We start from the raw sequence: 12,689 nt of genomic DNA on the forward strand, positions 1-12,689 counted from the left end.
AGTTTGGTCCTTTTCCACTTTTGTTCGGCGGTACGCTGACTAGTTCGGGTTGCACGGAGAACAGCAGAGAGCCAAGGCTGAGGAGGGGTGGGACGGGCAGGACGAGATGTGAGAGGACAGAGAGAGTCAAGGGAGGAGGTGAGGGAGGAGAACAAAGAGGAGGTAGCACAGTTGAAAGATAGATTTGAAAAACAGTCAATGGAAGGCAAGAGAGTGAGGGCAGTGGAGGCAAGGGTAGAGGGGGAGACAGAGCGGAGATTACGGTGGAAAGTGACAGAGGGAGTGGGTGGAGAGGGGAGGGAGGGGAGGGAAAGGGAGAAGGAAATGAAGTGGTGGTCCGAGATGTCCAGGGGTGTCACGGAGAGTGTCAGCCCTGTGAGTGGGGGGAGATGGGGAGAGAGAGAAGTTGAAGGAGAGGAAGAAATACGGCACAGTGGGAAGGGTTGGAGAGGTGGATGTTGAAGTCTCCCAGGAGGATGGTAGTAGAGGACAGCAAGGGGAGAGAGGAGAGAAGAAAGTCGAGTTCATCCAGGAAGGAGGTGAGTGGACCAGGTGATTGATTCTGAAGAGGAGAGAAGGGGAGAGCAGGAGCCCTGTTCTCCTCCCCGCCCAGTAAGACGAGGGGAGTGGGACAGGACAAAGAGAGAGGATAAGGCAGCAGGGGTGGTAGAGTTGTCCGGGGAGATCCAAGTCTCGGTAAGAGCGAGGAAATCCAGAGACTGGTGGGAGGCGAAGGCAGAGATGAAGTCGGCCTTGTTGGAAGCTGAGTGGCAGTTCCACAGGCCTCCAGAGAGTGGAGTAGAGGAGAGGGAGGAGGGGGGGGGGGAGAGGCAGAGAGATGAGGTTGGAGGAATTAGGGAAACAATGGCACACAGCTGCACGCTGAGAGGAAGGAGAGAGCAAGACAGGAATCGGAGAGATTGTTATGGTTGCCTGTTGTTGCTGTGCATCGTTTCCTCGCAGTCTTCTCCTCGCTGGAGTCCCCACAGCTAGAGTCTCTGCAATTTGGAGATGGGGCCCTTCAGAAGGGGGGCACTGAGGCTGCTGGTGCTGACTGCTGGTGCAGAGGGGTGGGGGGCTGTTAAATACGTCACCTGTAACTAATGAGGACAGTGCACACCTGTGTTGCGTTGAATGACACAAGGCTGGTCAGGATGGCCCTCCCTCCCATGCAGGACTGCTAACAGCACAATTACTGGCCGCTTAATATCTGAATACAGACAAAGACAGTGCCAGACACACGCAGTTACACTGAACAATAGCTCGTAGTAATGTTAAACAAATGCTAAATAATCACAGCCTACAGAGTGTAACGCTTCTGATTGCAGACAGGGCGTGTTGAGTGCGCTGGGTTACTGGCTAAATTCACTAACAAACTAACAAACAGTCGCTGCTTTTCCGACAATACAGGTGCAAGATATACAATTTGTAGCTAAGTAGAGACTTCCTCTGGGCTACTAATAACAACAACAACACGAACAACAGAAGTTGTATAGACCTATGAGGATTTAAATCAATGGAAGGTCCTTAATATTAGGTATCAATAAGAATGAATGATGAAGGTGTTTCATTCCAGGGTTTTTGGTAGGAAAGTATTGTGCCAGTGCCCTAGCGGTGCTTCATCGGTGATGTATATAAATGTGTACAAAGTGCTCCGAGGGAGTGCAATGCTTCGTTAACTAACAGGTTCTTCTCTGAGGTCTCCAAATGGCATTGCAAAATTGAATCAAATTCTCCACAGCTGGCTGCCTTCTTGCCTGTTATTTTCTTTTGCCCATTTGCAGCAGGGAGCTGTTGCAGAAACCCCAGATATGTTTAGGTAACTGTACGTTTGTATTATGTTCGCCCTGGATAACTTTGTCTGCTAAGAAATAAATAATAATAAGATGATAAAGTGAAATCACCTTTTACTGTTGTTTTTCTCCTGTAATCCTGTAATGATTAGTCATAGTGTCTGCTGTGGTAGAAGTAAAAATACCACAAGGATTTAAATCATCATAATCTGCTTATGAAGAAAACTAAGAAATATCACTGTGGTTATCGATGATGATAATCATCAAAGGGAAGCCACTTTGACTCTTCTAGCCACAAAATAAAAACATGCTGTTGTCAACGCACAGGCATTACATTTTAGATTAGGTTTCAACAGGGTTGTTTCTGAGGAACTGTTCGATAACTGCAAGGGATTAGGTAAAGGCAGATGTTTAGCTAGCCGTATTATAAAGTTTACTGTAACGTCTGTGATCTGTATTTTTGGTTTCAAGCCTCTCTTGAGATTAGAGATTAGATTGTTTATTAGAGTTATTGTCACATACTTACAGCTTACCTTCTCACTTGAAATGTTTGCAAAAACACTGCATGAATTATCCTAATCTGAAAAACTGCTAATTGTAATCAGCTGAATTCAAACTGCTGGTCTTACTCATGGGCACCGGAAAACAGCGGAAACATCAGAAAAGCAGGCCCTTATTCATCAGGGTGCTCAGTTAATTAACCCGTTACAACCCCTTTGCCATGACAATGCTTCAATAACTGGGTATGGTGAGCTCAACTGAATGAAACTAAATTAAAACATTTCCTGTAGGTGGCAATATTTGTTGTGAAAATATGGGAAAAGGCTGACTAATAATCAAAACATGATCGCAATCTAAGCTGTGGAGTTCTCAGTTGTTGTCAAGAATATATACGTGAATGATTTTATGTTGAGATTAAGTTGAAAATGTAGCAAAGGCAAAACACTGCAGTTGACAGTCATGATAACGGTAAACCTCTTAAACTGTGGGATGTGTAGGAAAAAATAGCTCTTTATAGTCTTTACACCATTTAAATCACTTCCCATTCAATGACATGCAAGGAATGCTTAAAGATACCTTAACCATCATATATCCCTATGTATTGGAGTGCAACGGCCCGATTCTCCGACAGTGGAGCCTGTTGCGCTCACCACCATGCCGATTAGCCTCCCATCAATGACAGGCGTGCTCCTTCACTGTCCGGGTCTCTGCTAGCCAATCCCACATCACTGAAAGCAAAACTCTGCGATGCTTTAGTTAGGCCTCGCCCAATGAACACAGATAAAGAAACCCATCCAAACTATAACTGAATAATGCAGCATATTAAAATGATCCCCCCAAACCAACAATACTTCCGATAAAGCACACAAAAGTCAAATACATCACTAGAGCAATTAGTAACATTTAGCCTCTGCCACCTCCTGTGACAGCAACAAAGTGGGGCAGTGGATTCCTGAACTCTGATTCTTATCAAAATTAATCAAATTATTCAGTTTGTATTTCCATTATTCTCTTTAGTTCACCTCCCTGCGGCAGTGTCTGTTTTTCCACGCATGGAAATCCTTCACGCTCTTACTTCTGTCGGGAAAGAAAAGAAGAAGAAGAGGAGGAGGACCACGAGAAGGACCACTCCTCTCAGGTGGCTGTGTTCTGGCTGTCCATGCTCAGTAAAACGAGGGCTGGTTCTGAGCGAGCGGTGCAGCAGGGCAGGTGTCTCACTGCGGTGATTACGGTGAAGAGTAAAATAAATGAAACAATGAAAGGTTAAAGAGAAGTAATATGATTCAAAATGTTGCAAAGGATGTCAATTAAGTGCAGACAAAGTCATCAATCAATACTCAACCCACAGACATAGTAGAAAAATAATAGTGCGATGATCAATCAGTGAGGAAGACACCCGTCCGTCCTATAAGACCTACGTTCCAATATGCTTTTATAACCACACTCCAAGAATGACATCGCTGCCCTGAAGACCATTAACTCTGGTCACAAAGGATTGTATTGAACAGAGTAATAGACAATACTCAGGGGAGATGAGGGGATTTCATTCAGGTATTCAAAATACAGTGTAAAAAGGAGCTTTTCCAGATCTGCAGGGACACACGCACCCGGGGACACAAATGGAAATTGGGCTTCAAGGCATTCAGAAAACAGGAGACACTTCTTCACACAGAGAGGCGTCACAATCTGAACAAACTCCCCAGCGATGTGGCTGAAGAGACAGTTTGGGAACATTCAAAAACAGACTGGATAGGATCCTTGATCACTTATTAATGGACACCAGATGAGCACGATGGGGTGAATGGCCTCCTCTCTATTGGACACTTTCTTATGTTATTATGTTCTTATGTGTAAATTTAGATTGCATGTTAGGAGGCACTTCTTGACCGAAGAGGTGGCAGGAGTCTGGATGAAGCTCCCAGCCATGTAGGTGAGACTCTCTGGGTTCCTCCTCAAAATGTCTGGCTGAAATATTGGGGTTGATTAGCTGGAACAAATGAGCAAGATTAGAGGCCCTGTCTGGTGTGTTCATGCATGTTGGTGAACTTAGTTTAAAGCTGGCATGAGGACAAACATTTTCTAAATGTATTACCCAGGGAAACATGAGACCTAAAGCCTGATTTTTCTAAGCTGGTGAAGGATTTACTAATGAGTAAAAGCAATATATGTTTATTAGAGTTATTGTCACATACTTACAGCTTACCTTCTCACTTGAAATGTTTGCAAAAACACTGCATGAATTATCCTAATCTGAAAAACTGCTAATTGTAATCAGCTGAATTCAAACTGCTGGTCTTACTCATGGGCACCGGAAAACAGCGGAAACATCAGAAAAGCAGGCCCTTATTCATCAGGGTGCTCAGTTAATTAACCCATTACAACCCCTTTGCCATGACAATGCTTCAATAACTGGGTACGGTGAGCTCAACTGAATGAAACTGAATTAAAACATTTCCTGTAGGTGGCAATATTTTTTGTGAAAATATGGGAAAAGGCTGACTAATAATCAAAACATGATCGCAATCTAAGCTGTGGAGTTCTCAGTTGTTGTCAAAAATATATAAGTGAATGATTTTGTGTTGAAATATTTGTGAAAATTGGTTCTCCAGTAATTGTGGAGCGGTTTGGAAGCGCTGTCAGTCCATCCGCAGATCGTTCTCCTGGTGAAAACTAACATTGGCTCCCCTCCCTCCCATCCACAGAAACCAGAATACCAAAAGGTGAAAGCAATACATCAAATGACAGAGGCAGCTGCACTAAACATCAGCATAAAAGAGCACCAGGGCTGCGAACCGGCCTTTTGCTCCCTTCATTTCCTCGCTGACGTCAATACTCTGCAGCAGTCTTCTTAAATGTTCGAGGTGTCAGGCTCTGCGTGTGTCAGACTAAATGAGTTAACCAAATGTTAACCACTGAGTGAAAAACACAACATCCAAATACCTGAGCTAAAACTGGGGTATTTAACCCTCCAATTCTGCCCTTGGGTTCCATTTAAATAAGTCACTTGGAAAAGATGCCAGTCTTGTAGGTGTCAATTCAATGCAGTGCACAGGACATTGGATACTGGTATATTTGTTGTTAATTTTGGTTTTATATTCTGTGTACAACAAAGGATATGTTTTAGAAGATCCCCTCTTTGTTACATAGATCTGAAATAGAGTATTTGAAATGACACGATAAAAAGAATTTGGACGGAAAAATTAGTACAAATGTACAAAATGCACAATCGAAAAAAGCCCAAATGTTTTTCTAATACCCACGTTACAGCATAGCGCAATGGGCAGTAAAGTTCAAGAAGAGTAATAATGAAACTATATCAAAGCAGAGCATTAATGCCTACTGATAAAGCATGTGATTTATCATAAACAGTTCTGACACATTTACTGTAGCTGTAACAGCAACGCTGCTTCTGAAGAGGAGGTGTCAGAGATGCAGCATGACGGTTGTCCCACCCATGTGTTTGTGTTTCCCACGTCTATAAGACTGTAAGACAATGACATCACCTCCATCAACATGGTCTCTCCTCATCGCGTCCAACAAAGGTTGATGAATCTAATACAATCACCTGCTGTGTTTCAGTTTACAGTTATAGGTAACACTTCACATTGTTCTGCCAGTCACTTTGTAAAAGGCTTTGTTTGTTTTTCTGTAGCTTTACGGTTATATGAATATATGTGTGTATTTGTGTTATTTCCCATTTTACACGGGATGACAGTCCTGTAGAAATACAACAGACATTATCTATGGTTAAATGTAGCCCAAACATACAGTACTTGGTCTCACTCAGAAAGAGTAAAGATGGGTTGTGTGTGTTAGAGCTGTCGGGGCATAGAGTGTCAACAATGCCCTGTGTAGAGGAGTGCATAATGGCCTACCAACAAGGCACTCAATCTCCCAGAAGCCCAGGGGAAGAGCACGATTGCCCCTAGTCCCTCATAAAAGCAGGGAGGAGAGACTTCCCGCTGGTAGTGAATAGGAGCTGGTTGAGGAGTTGGAGAATGAGCAAGACCAAGAGAGACCTGAAGTCTGCCCATCAGTCAGGAAACTGACCCTGGAGAGTGCCCTGCACCGGAGAGACGGTAATTCACTTTTGGATCTGGATTTGGACTTTGAATAAGGTGTGTTTCTCTAAGACTGTGGCAACCCCCCATGGTTTTAAAGTAGCTTATTTTGTAAGTGTTTATTACCATTGCATAAGTACAATACAATGTGGGGGCTGCAGTTTGGCACAGTGACTCTATTCTCACTTCTGCAGCACAGCAGCCTTTACCACAAAAAGTCCCCTTGCCATTCACTCTCATTTCCCCCTGTACTGCGGCGCAGACTTGACTAATTTAGATGCATGACAATGAGGGTGGAGTGAGAGCCACAAAATGAACTGTATTTCATGAAAACTTCATTATCAACACAATGCATTCCTTACTACTATTGGATGATGTGGGGCTTATTTGTTATATCTTGTTCTGATAAATAAATATGTTCCTGCCATCTCCACTCAATTCGTTCTGTTACAGATTCAAGAGAGTTTCCAAAAGAAGAAACAGCAGCCAGTTTGCAGACTGGGTGGTTATTGTGATTTGTTTCTTTTATTGTTTCTGATGTGTGGGTGTCCTTCAGTGTCAATGAAAGAGAGACGCACAAAGAGCAAACAGAAAGCTAGCGAAGGTGGAAATAGGTATCCCATACTTCTCTGCTGGTTTCCTGTGGTTTGTCAGTCTGCGCTCACGATGCACAGCAAGCACAGAACAAGTTTCCACAGCAGACACAAACAACCGTGACTGGAAGAGAGTTGGCACTGAATCAAACGCAACTGAACTGTTTTGTCACTTTGTCTGAGCTTATACTTCACCTTCTGGCCTGTAACTGAACGTCTGCCACCAGTGATCCTTACTCTATGACTTTCGTGTCTTGTAAGTATTCTTCTAATTCTAGATATAGTCATAGACATTTTGTCACAAGACGTCTGACTGCAGAACGTGTCAGGAGGTAAACGATACATTGAGAACTAGAGGCAGCGTGTTGTGTGCTTCCATGAATCAGGGCTCTGGACTCGGGAGCAGGGGGTCATGGGTCTTAAATTGAAGTATTTGAAATCAAAACTAGCTTCTGTTTCTGTGCTATAGATTCAGGCATTATTCGTATGTTTGGTCTTTAAAATGCTCTGCTCTATTCAGACAGATAGTGGAAATATTTGATCTTGTCTTTTCTAAGTCCTAACAGTGAAGTTGTCTTTCTTATTTCATGTTATTTCAGATGTTGCTTTTCCTTTTGCGGAATAAAGGATTTAATCACAAGTGATGAATATTAATATTAGATCACACTGATCAATTGGAAGAGCAGTGATTTGTATTTATGATCAGTTTACAAGGTTTAAAATACATTAATGTGTTTTAAAATTAGTTGTTAGCAGATAGGAAGCAATATGTTATTTCTTATTAATGAATATTAATAGGATATTATTAGCAAATATAGATTGGTACATCAACATAGGATTTCCCCATTCTCTAGATCTTCTTGTTTTCGTTCTACAGGAGCTCATGGCACTTTTATCTGCTTTATTGATAAGACCTTCATTAAAACTAATTCCAGCTTTTAATGAGATACTATAGCATTAGAAAATTACATTCCCCTGCACCCTGTACCTTCCACAACCTCCTTCATTGAAATGAGCTACTTGAATTACAACACCCAAATATCAGTCAAGGAAGAAGTATCAGATAGATAGCAAAGAAAATGAATTGCTATGGATAGAATACACACAGACACACACGCACGCACGCACAGAAATTGAATAGTCCAGTGTGTCCTTTTTCTCTCAGATTGAAACCTGAGGAGGGAGTGTGTTTTGCCTGATAAATTCTCAGTGTTTTTAAAGAACATTCAGTTCTCAGAGCAGGAACAGTAAGATAGCAAATGAGGGATAAAATGTTGTTTCCATACGAGGAATAAATAAAAACAGTAAAATATATGTAGGGCATTGGTTTTTCAGCATTTACTGTGCTTATCACTAGTTGCTGCCAAACCCACATGCTTTTGCATAGTAATTACAAGAAAACAACACAATACAGTTGACACATTGGAAGCTAAACTAGACAAACAGTGAGAATGCAATGAAATATAGAGGTGAGAGCTAGTGATTTATCTCATCAGAAAACTTGCTGTGTTGGGATGATAAAGGTGGCAAAATAGAAGCAGTGAATCAAGACTCAATCAAGACATGAAAGTGAAATGAATCAACATTGTTCATTAAGAGCTTTTTATTATTAAATCTACATATTAAAATACATTTAAAGAGACATGATTAAAATGAAATGCTAAAAACTGCAAGCCCTAAATATGTAGGATTTGGGTTATTACAGAATAATCTATATTTGATTGATTCTCCTTCCTGTTCCAGAGCAATTGCTGGGTAGCATCCAACCACCAGCACCTACCAGAACTCACAGAAGCCCAGGTCCCTGCTGCTCCTGCATAAGATTACAAATTCCCACCTGTCAATTATATACTTTCTTTCTGCCGGGCCTTGGACCTGTTAAATAAACCATAATGTCCCATTCTGGGAATACTACATGTGTCCCCTCTGCGGATTTCCAGATCTACCTTTTCCCTGTGGTCTACAGCCTGGTGTTAATGCTGGGCTTGATTGGGAATCTGGTTGCTCTCTACGTGTTTGTCTTCAGAATCCAGAGCCACAATGCGTCCGACGTGTACATCATCAACCTTGCTGTGGTGGACACCCTGTTCCTGTCCACACTGCCCTTCCGGATCCATTACCACCTGCACTACAACCAGTGGATCTTTGGGGATCTGGCTTGCCGGATCACGGGGACTTTGCATTTCACCAATATCTACCTCAGCATCGCGTTTCTCACCTGCATCTGCCTGGATCGCTACATCGCCACTGTCCACCCACACACCTACCTGAAGCTCAGGAGCACGAGGTACACCCAGCTGGTGAGTGGCATCCTCTGGGCCTGTGCCACCGCCACCATGATTTCACTAACACTCAGCGGCCCGATGGACGGCGCCCTGGAGACAAACCACAGCAGCTGCTTTGAGAACTTCTCAGTGGACGACTGGTCCAAGCGCATGGTGGCCTACAACATCTGTGCCCTGGTCTTTGGCTCGGTGATCCCCTTCACTGTCATCATGGTCTGCTACCCTCTGGTTGCCCGGCGCATCTCAAAGATCAGGACAGCCACCAGCAGGAAGGCCCTGCGGATCATCTTCGTCATCTTGGCAATTGCGGTCTTCTGCTTCCTGCCCTACCACATCACCCACCTCCTGCACCTGCTCATGAGGATGCAGATTATCCGAGACTGCAGGCTCTCAGATATCATCTATAAGCTGCGACGAGTCACCATGGCCATGGTGAGCTTAAACAGCTGCCTGGACCCCATCCTCTACTACTTTGCCACCTCCAAGTTCAAATGGAAGTGCAATTTCAGCTTCAGCTTCCTCAAGTGTCTCCAGCCAGGGAGAACCAGGGAAGTCTACACCATCTACAAATCACACTGACCACTAACTCCAGATGTCCAGCATCACTATGATCATTTTGTTTTTGTTTTAAGGCATACATCTCAATGCACGCTGCCTGTCTGCTTTAGAAACACTATTCTCCATCACACTGTGTACAGAGATGTCGGTCACGCTGACCATATTGTGCGGCAACACAAACCTCTGAAACCTCTGAACTGTGAGAAACTAACTACTTCCACACAAAGATCATCACAAATGCTCAAATGGAGGCTTTCAGACAATCATTTACACAGGGCAGTGATTCCCATTAGTGTTCCTTGGGACTCTCACCAAACTTTCTTTTTCTTCTTCTCAGTCCTTGGTTTCAGAAACACTCTTATTTAGATGTGATATTGCAAAGATACAGTGCAGCCTTTAAAAAATAAAGAGTTGACCTCTTAAACCTGCCTAAACACCGATGAAGACAGGTTACCAGTGGATGCACAGCCAGACGTGGGAACCAGATTTCATTATGGGCTAATAAGTATTAATCATAATAATTCTGTAGGCACTCAACTGGTTAAATAGGTTTGATGCTTTTCTCTAATGCTAAAATAAACAAAAGTTGGAATTGTTTCTAAAAACAAATTGTTCTCTAAAAGGCCTTGATTGACTGAAATGATTGAAAGCTCTGCTGAAATAAGACCCAGAAGACATTTTCCAGACGACCAGGATTGAGAAACACTCAATGTGTCTCAGTAAGGGCCAGGAGTGCGCACACACACAGATGAGTGTTGTAAAGTACTGTCTCTAGCACTGAATTCACCCAAATCTTCGTCCATTTATTTCTTGTAGATCAAACCTCTCTGACAAGGAATGAGTTCATTAATAAAGAAAACTGTATGTATGATAAATATTAACATGCTTAAGTGTCCATTCATTGCTGATGTCCGTACCTGTGTGATGCGTGTTTCGCGCCTCATGGAGTGGAATTGTAAAAAACGGCAACTTGTTTGTTTATGTTTACAACAAATGTTTACAACTTTCATACTGTATTATTTTTCAGTCTTAGGATTGTTTTGCAAAACCTACAACTGAATGCAATTAAAACTGCCACCAGCACACACTCTGTACGTTTTGGTAGGTTTTTCATATTTGTCTTTTTCACATAACTGTAAATTTCATATTCTTAGTCAACATGGGTCTTACTAATTTATTGGAATTTTTTGAACATGAAGCTGCAGCAGTAGATCATGTGAAAGCATATGATATGATATACTTAGATTTTCAAAAAGCTTTTGATAAGGTTCCACACCAAAGACTGATCCTCAAATTGGAAACTGTAGGCATTCAGGGTAATATAAGTAACCATTTAAATGCAACAAAATCCCAGGTTGTAACACAACAAAACTCCAAGGGGGGTAAACACTTCCTATTGCCATGTTCACATACAACAAAGTTGGCTGAGGCGCGATGTTATAAATGATGGTTCTGTTCCTGGAAACCCATTTCATACCATAACAATTCATAAATTGACTACGGAAGTGGAGAAAAACTAAATAAAACAGTAATATATACCTTTACAAACATTTAAGAATTATAACTTCATTTTTCTTACAAATATTTCCCAACATAAAACCAATGGCACCTTAAAATAATAGATTTTGAGATCCAGCATTTTAAAATAAAATATCAAGCAGTAGGAAATTCAATGTAGCGTGTGTACCCAGTCATGTGAGAGAAGTGGTCGGGGTGTGAAGACTCTTGCAAGGCTCTGTATAAACACACTGTCGGGTAACTGGAGAGAGCAGGAGGGAGGGGGTTTGTCTCAGAACGGGCGAACAGCAAGAATAGTTCAAATAACGAATGAAAACAACTGTGAAGTGAAGAGCGCTGTGGCAGAGATGCACACACTTCAAGCAGCTGCAAACTGGTGAGTCCAGCTGACGTTGTGCATTTCCTGTTCTGGGATGTTGTGGGGGTCTGCGTCTTATTTAGGCCATTGTAATTGTGAGATGTGGGTGTAAATTGGGGGATTTTAGGGGCTTTCGCAATTAAAAACGGTTGTAGACGCAGGGGGTTGGAAGTCAGGGGGTGCCTGCACATACACTCATGTCGATCTAATACACACTTGACAGGAATGCATCAAGAGCCGCTCGTCCCCAGCACTAGGGTTGTGTTCTCCATGCCCTTTACTTTCAGCAAGCATCTGAATAAAACATTCCCGTGGAGAACTGAAACTTTCCATTTGCACTGACTGACGTTTTCCAGTTTGAGAGAAACCCCCCAGTGTAGATTGATAGCTCCAAGACATCAGTCAGGGGGACGATACTGAACCACAAGCCAAAGAAGAAGCCAAGGACGGGCTAAGGGAACAGTAAAACATGGTTGGCCAACAGCACAAGAAGGAGACCCGTATTATTGTTCTGTCCAAGCCTTATAGGGGTCATAAGAACATAAGACAGTGTCCAATCGAGAGGAGCCCATAAGCCCCATCGTGCTCATTTGCTGTCCATTAATAACTAAGTGAACATTATTAATACCCTCTTCATTTCCTCTGTGTGCGGAGTTTGCTTTCTAGTGTGCCGGAGCGCCGTTTTTAAAAATGATGCGATGTAACTGCGCACTACGGCAGCGGCGCCGTGCTCTCCTGTGGCGAGACAGCGCCAGGGTGCTGCGCCTGTCTCCACTGCTCCTCCAGTGTCAGGGGCGTGCCATCGGAGGACATTGTCTCTCAGCCTTCAGAAGTGCAAGTCCATTGCAGTTTCACAGTCGCTGCTCTACATTTCCTAAAGACAAATACATTTACAGAACTCTGGCAAACACAAAGATGAACGAGGCAGATACACAACCTGTCAGGTCTTAATAAATACACACTGGAGAGAGATGGCGCCTCTGCGGTGGTTTTGCTTTCCCCCCGCTTTATTGTCTTCACTC

At 42.9% G+C, this 12,689-nt stretch overlaps 1 protein-coding gene across 1 annotated transcript; it reads left to right on the forward strand.

Moving 5' to 3' along the window:
* The first annotated feature begins 6,949 nt into the window (after nucleotides 1–6,949).
* LOC136714154 (lysophosphatidic acid receptor 6) lies at nucleotides 6,950–10,672 on the forward strand. The gene is made up of 2 exons (XM_066691473.1): nucleotides 6,950–7,204; nucleotides 8,692–10,672. Exon 2 carries the CDS (start codon nucleotides 8,841–8,843, stop codon nucleotides 9,810–9,812), a length of 972 nt encoding a protein of 323 aa, XP_066547570.1. The 5' UTR covers nucleotides 6,950–7,204; nucleotides 8,692–8,840; the 3' UTR covers nucleotides 9,813–10,672.
* The last annotated feature ends 2,017 nt before the right edge of the window (nucleotides 10,673–12,689 follow it).

This window comes from Amia ocellicauda, chromosome 18, assembly GCF_036373705.1.
Source record: "Amia ocellicauda isolate fAmiCal2 chromosome 18, fAmiCal2.hap1, whole genome shotgun sequence".
Taxonomy (NCBI): Eukaryota; Metazoa; Chordata; class Actinopteri; order Amiiformes; family Amiidae; genus Amia; species Amia ocellicauda.

Bases quoted from the DNA above. Each gene is read 5' to 3' on its own strand.
- LOC136714154 (XM_066691473.1), top strand. From the start codon at position 8,841: ATGTCCCATTCTGGGAATACTACATGTGTCCCCTCTGCGGATTTCCAG.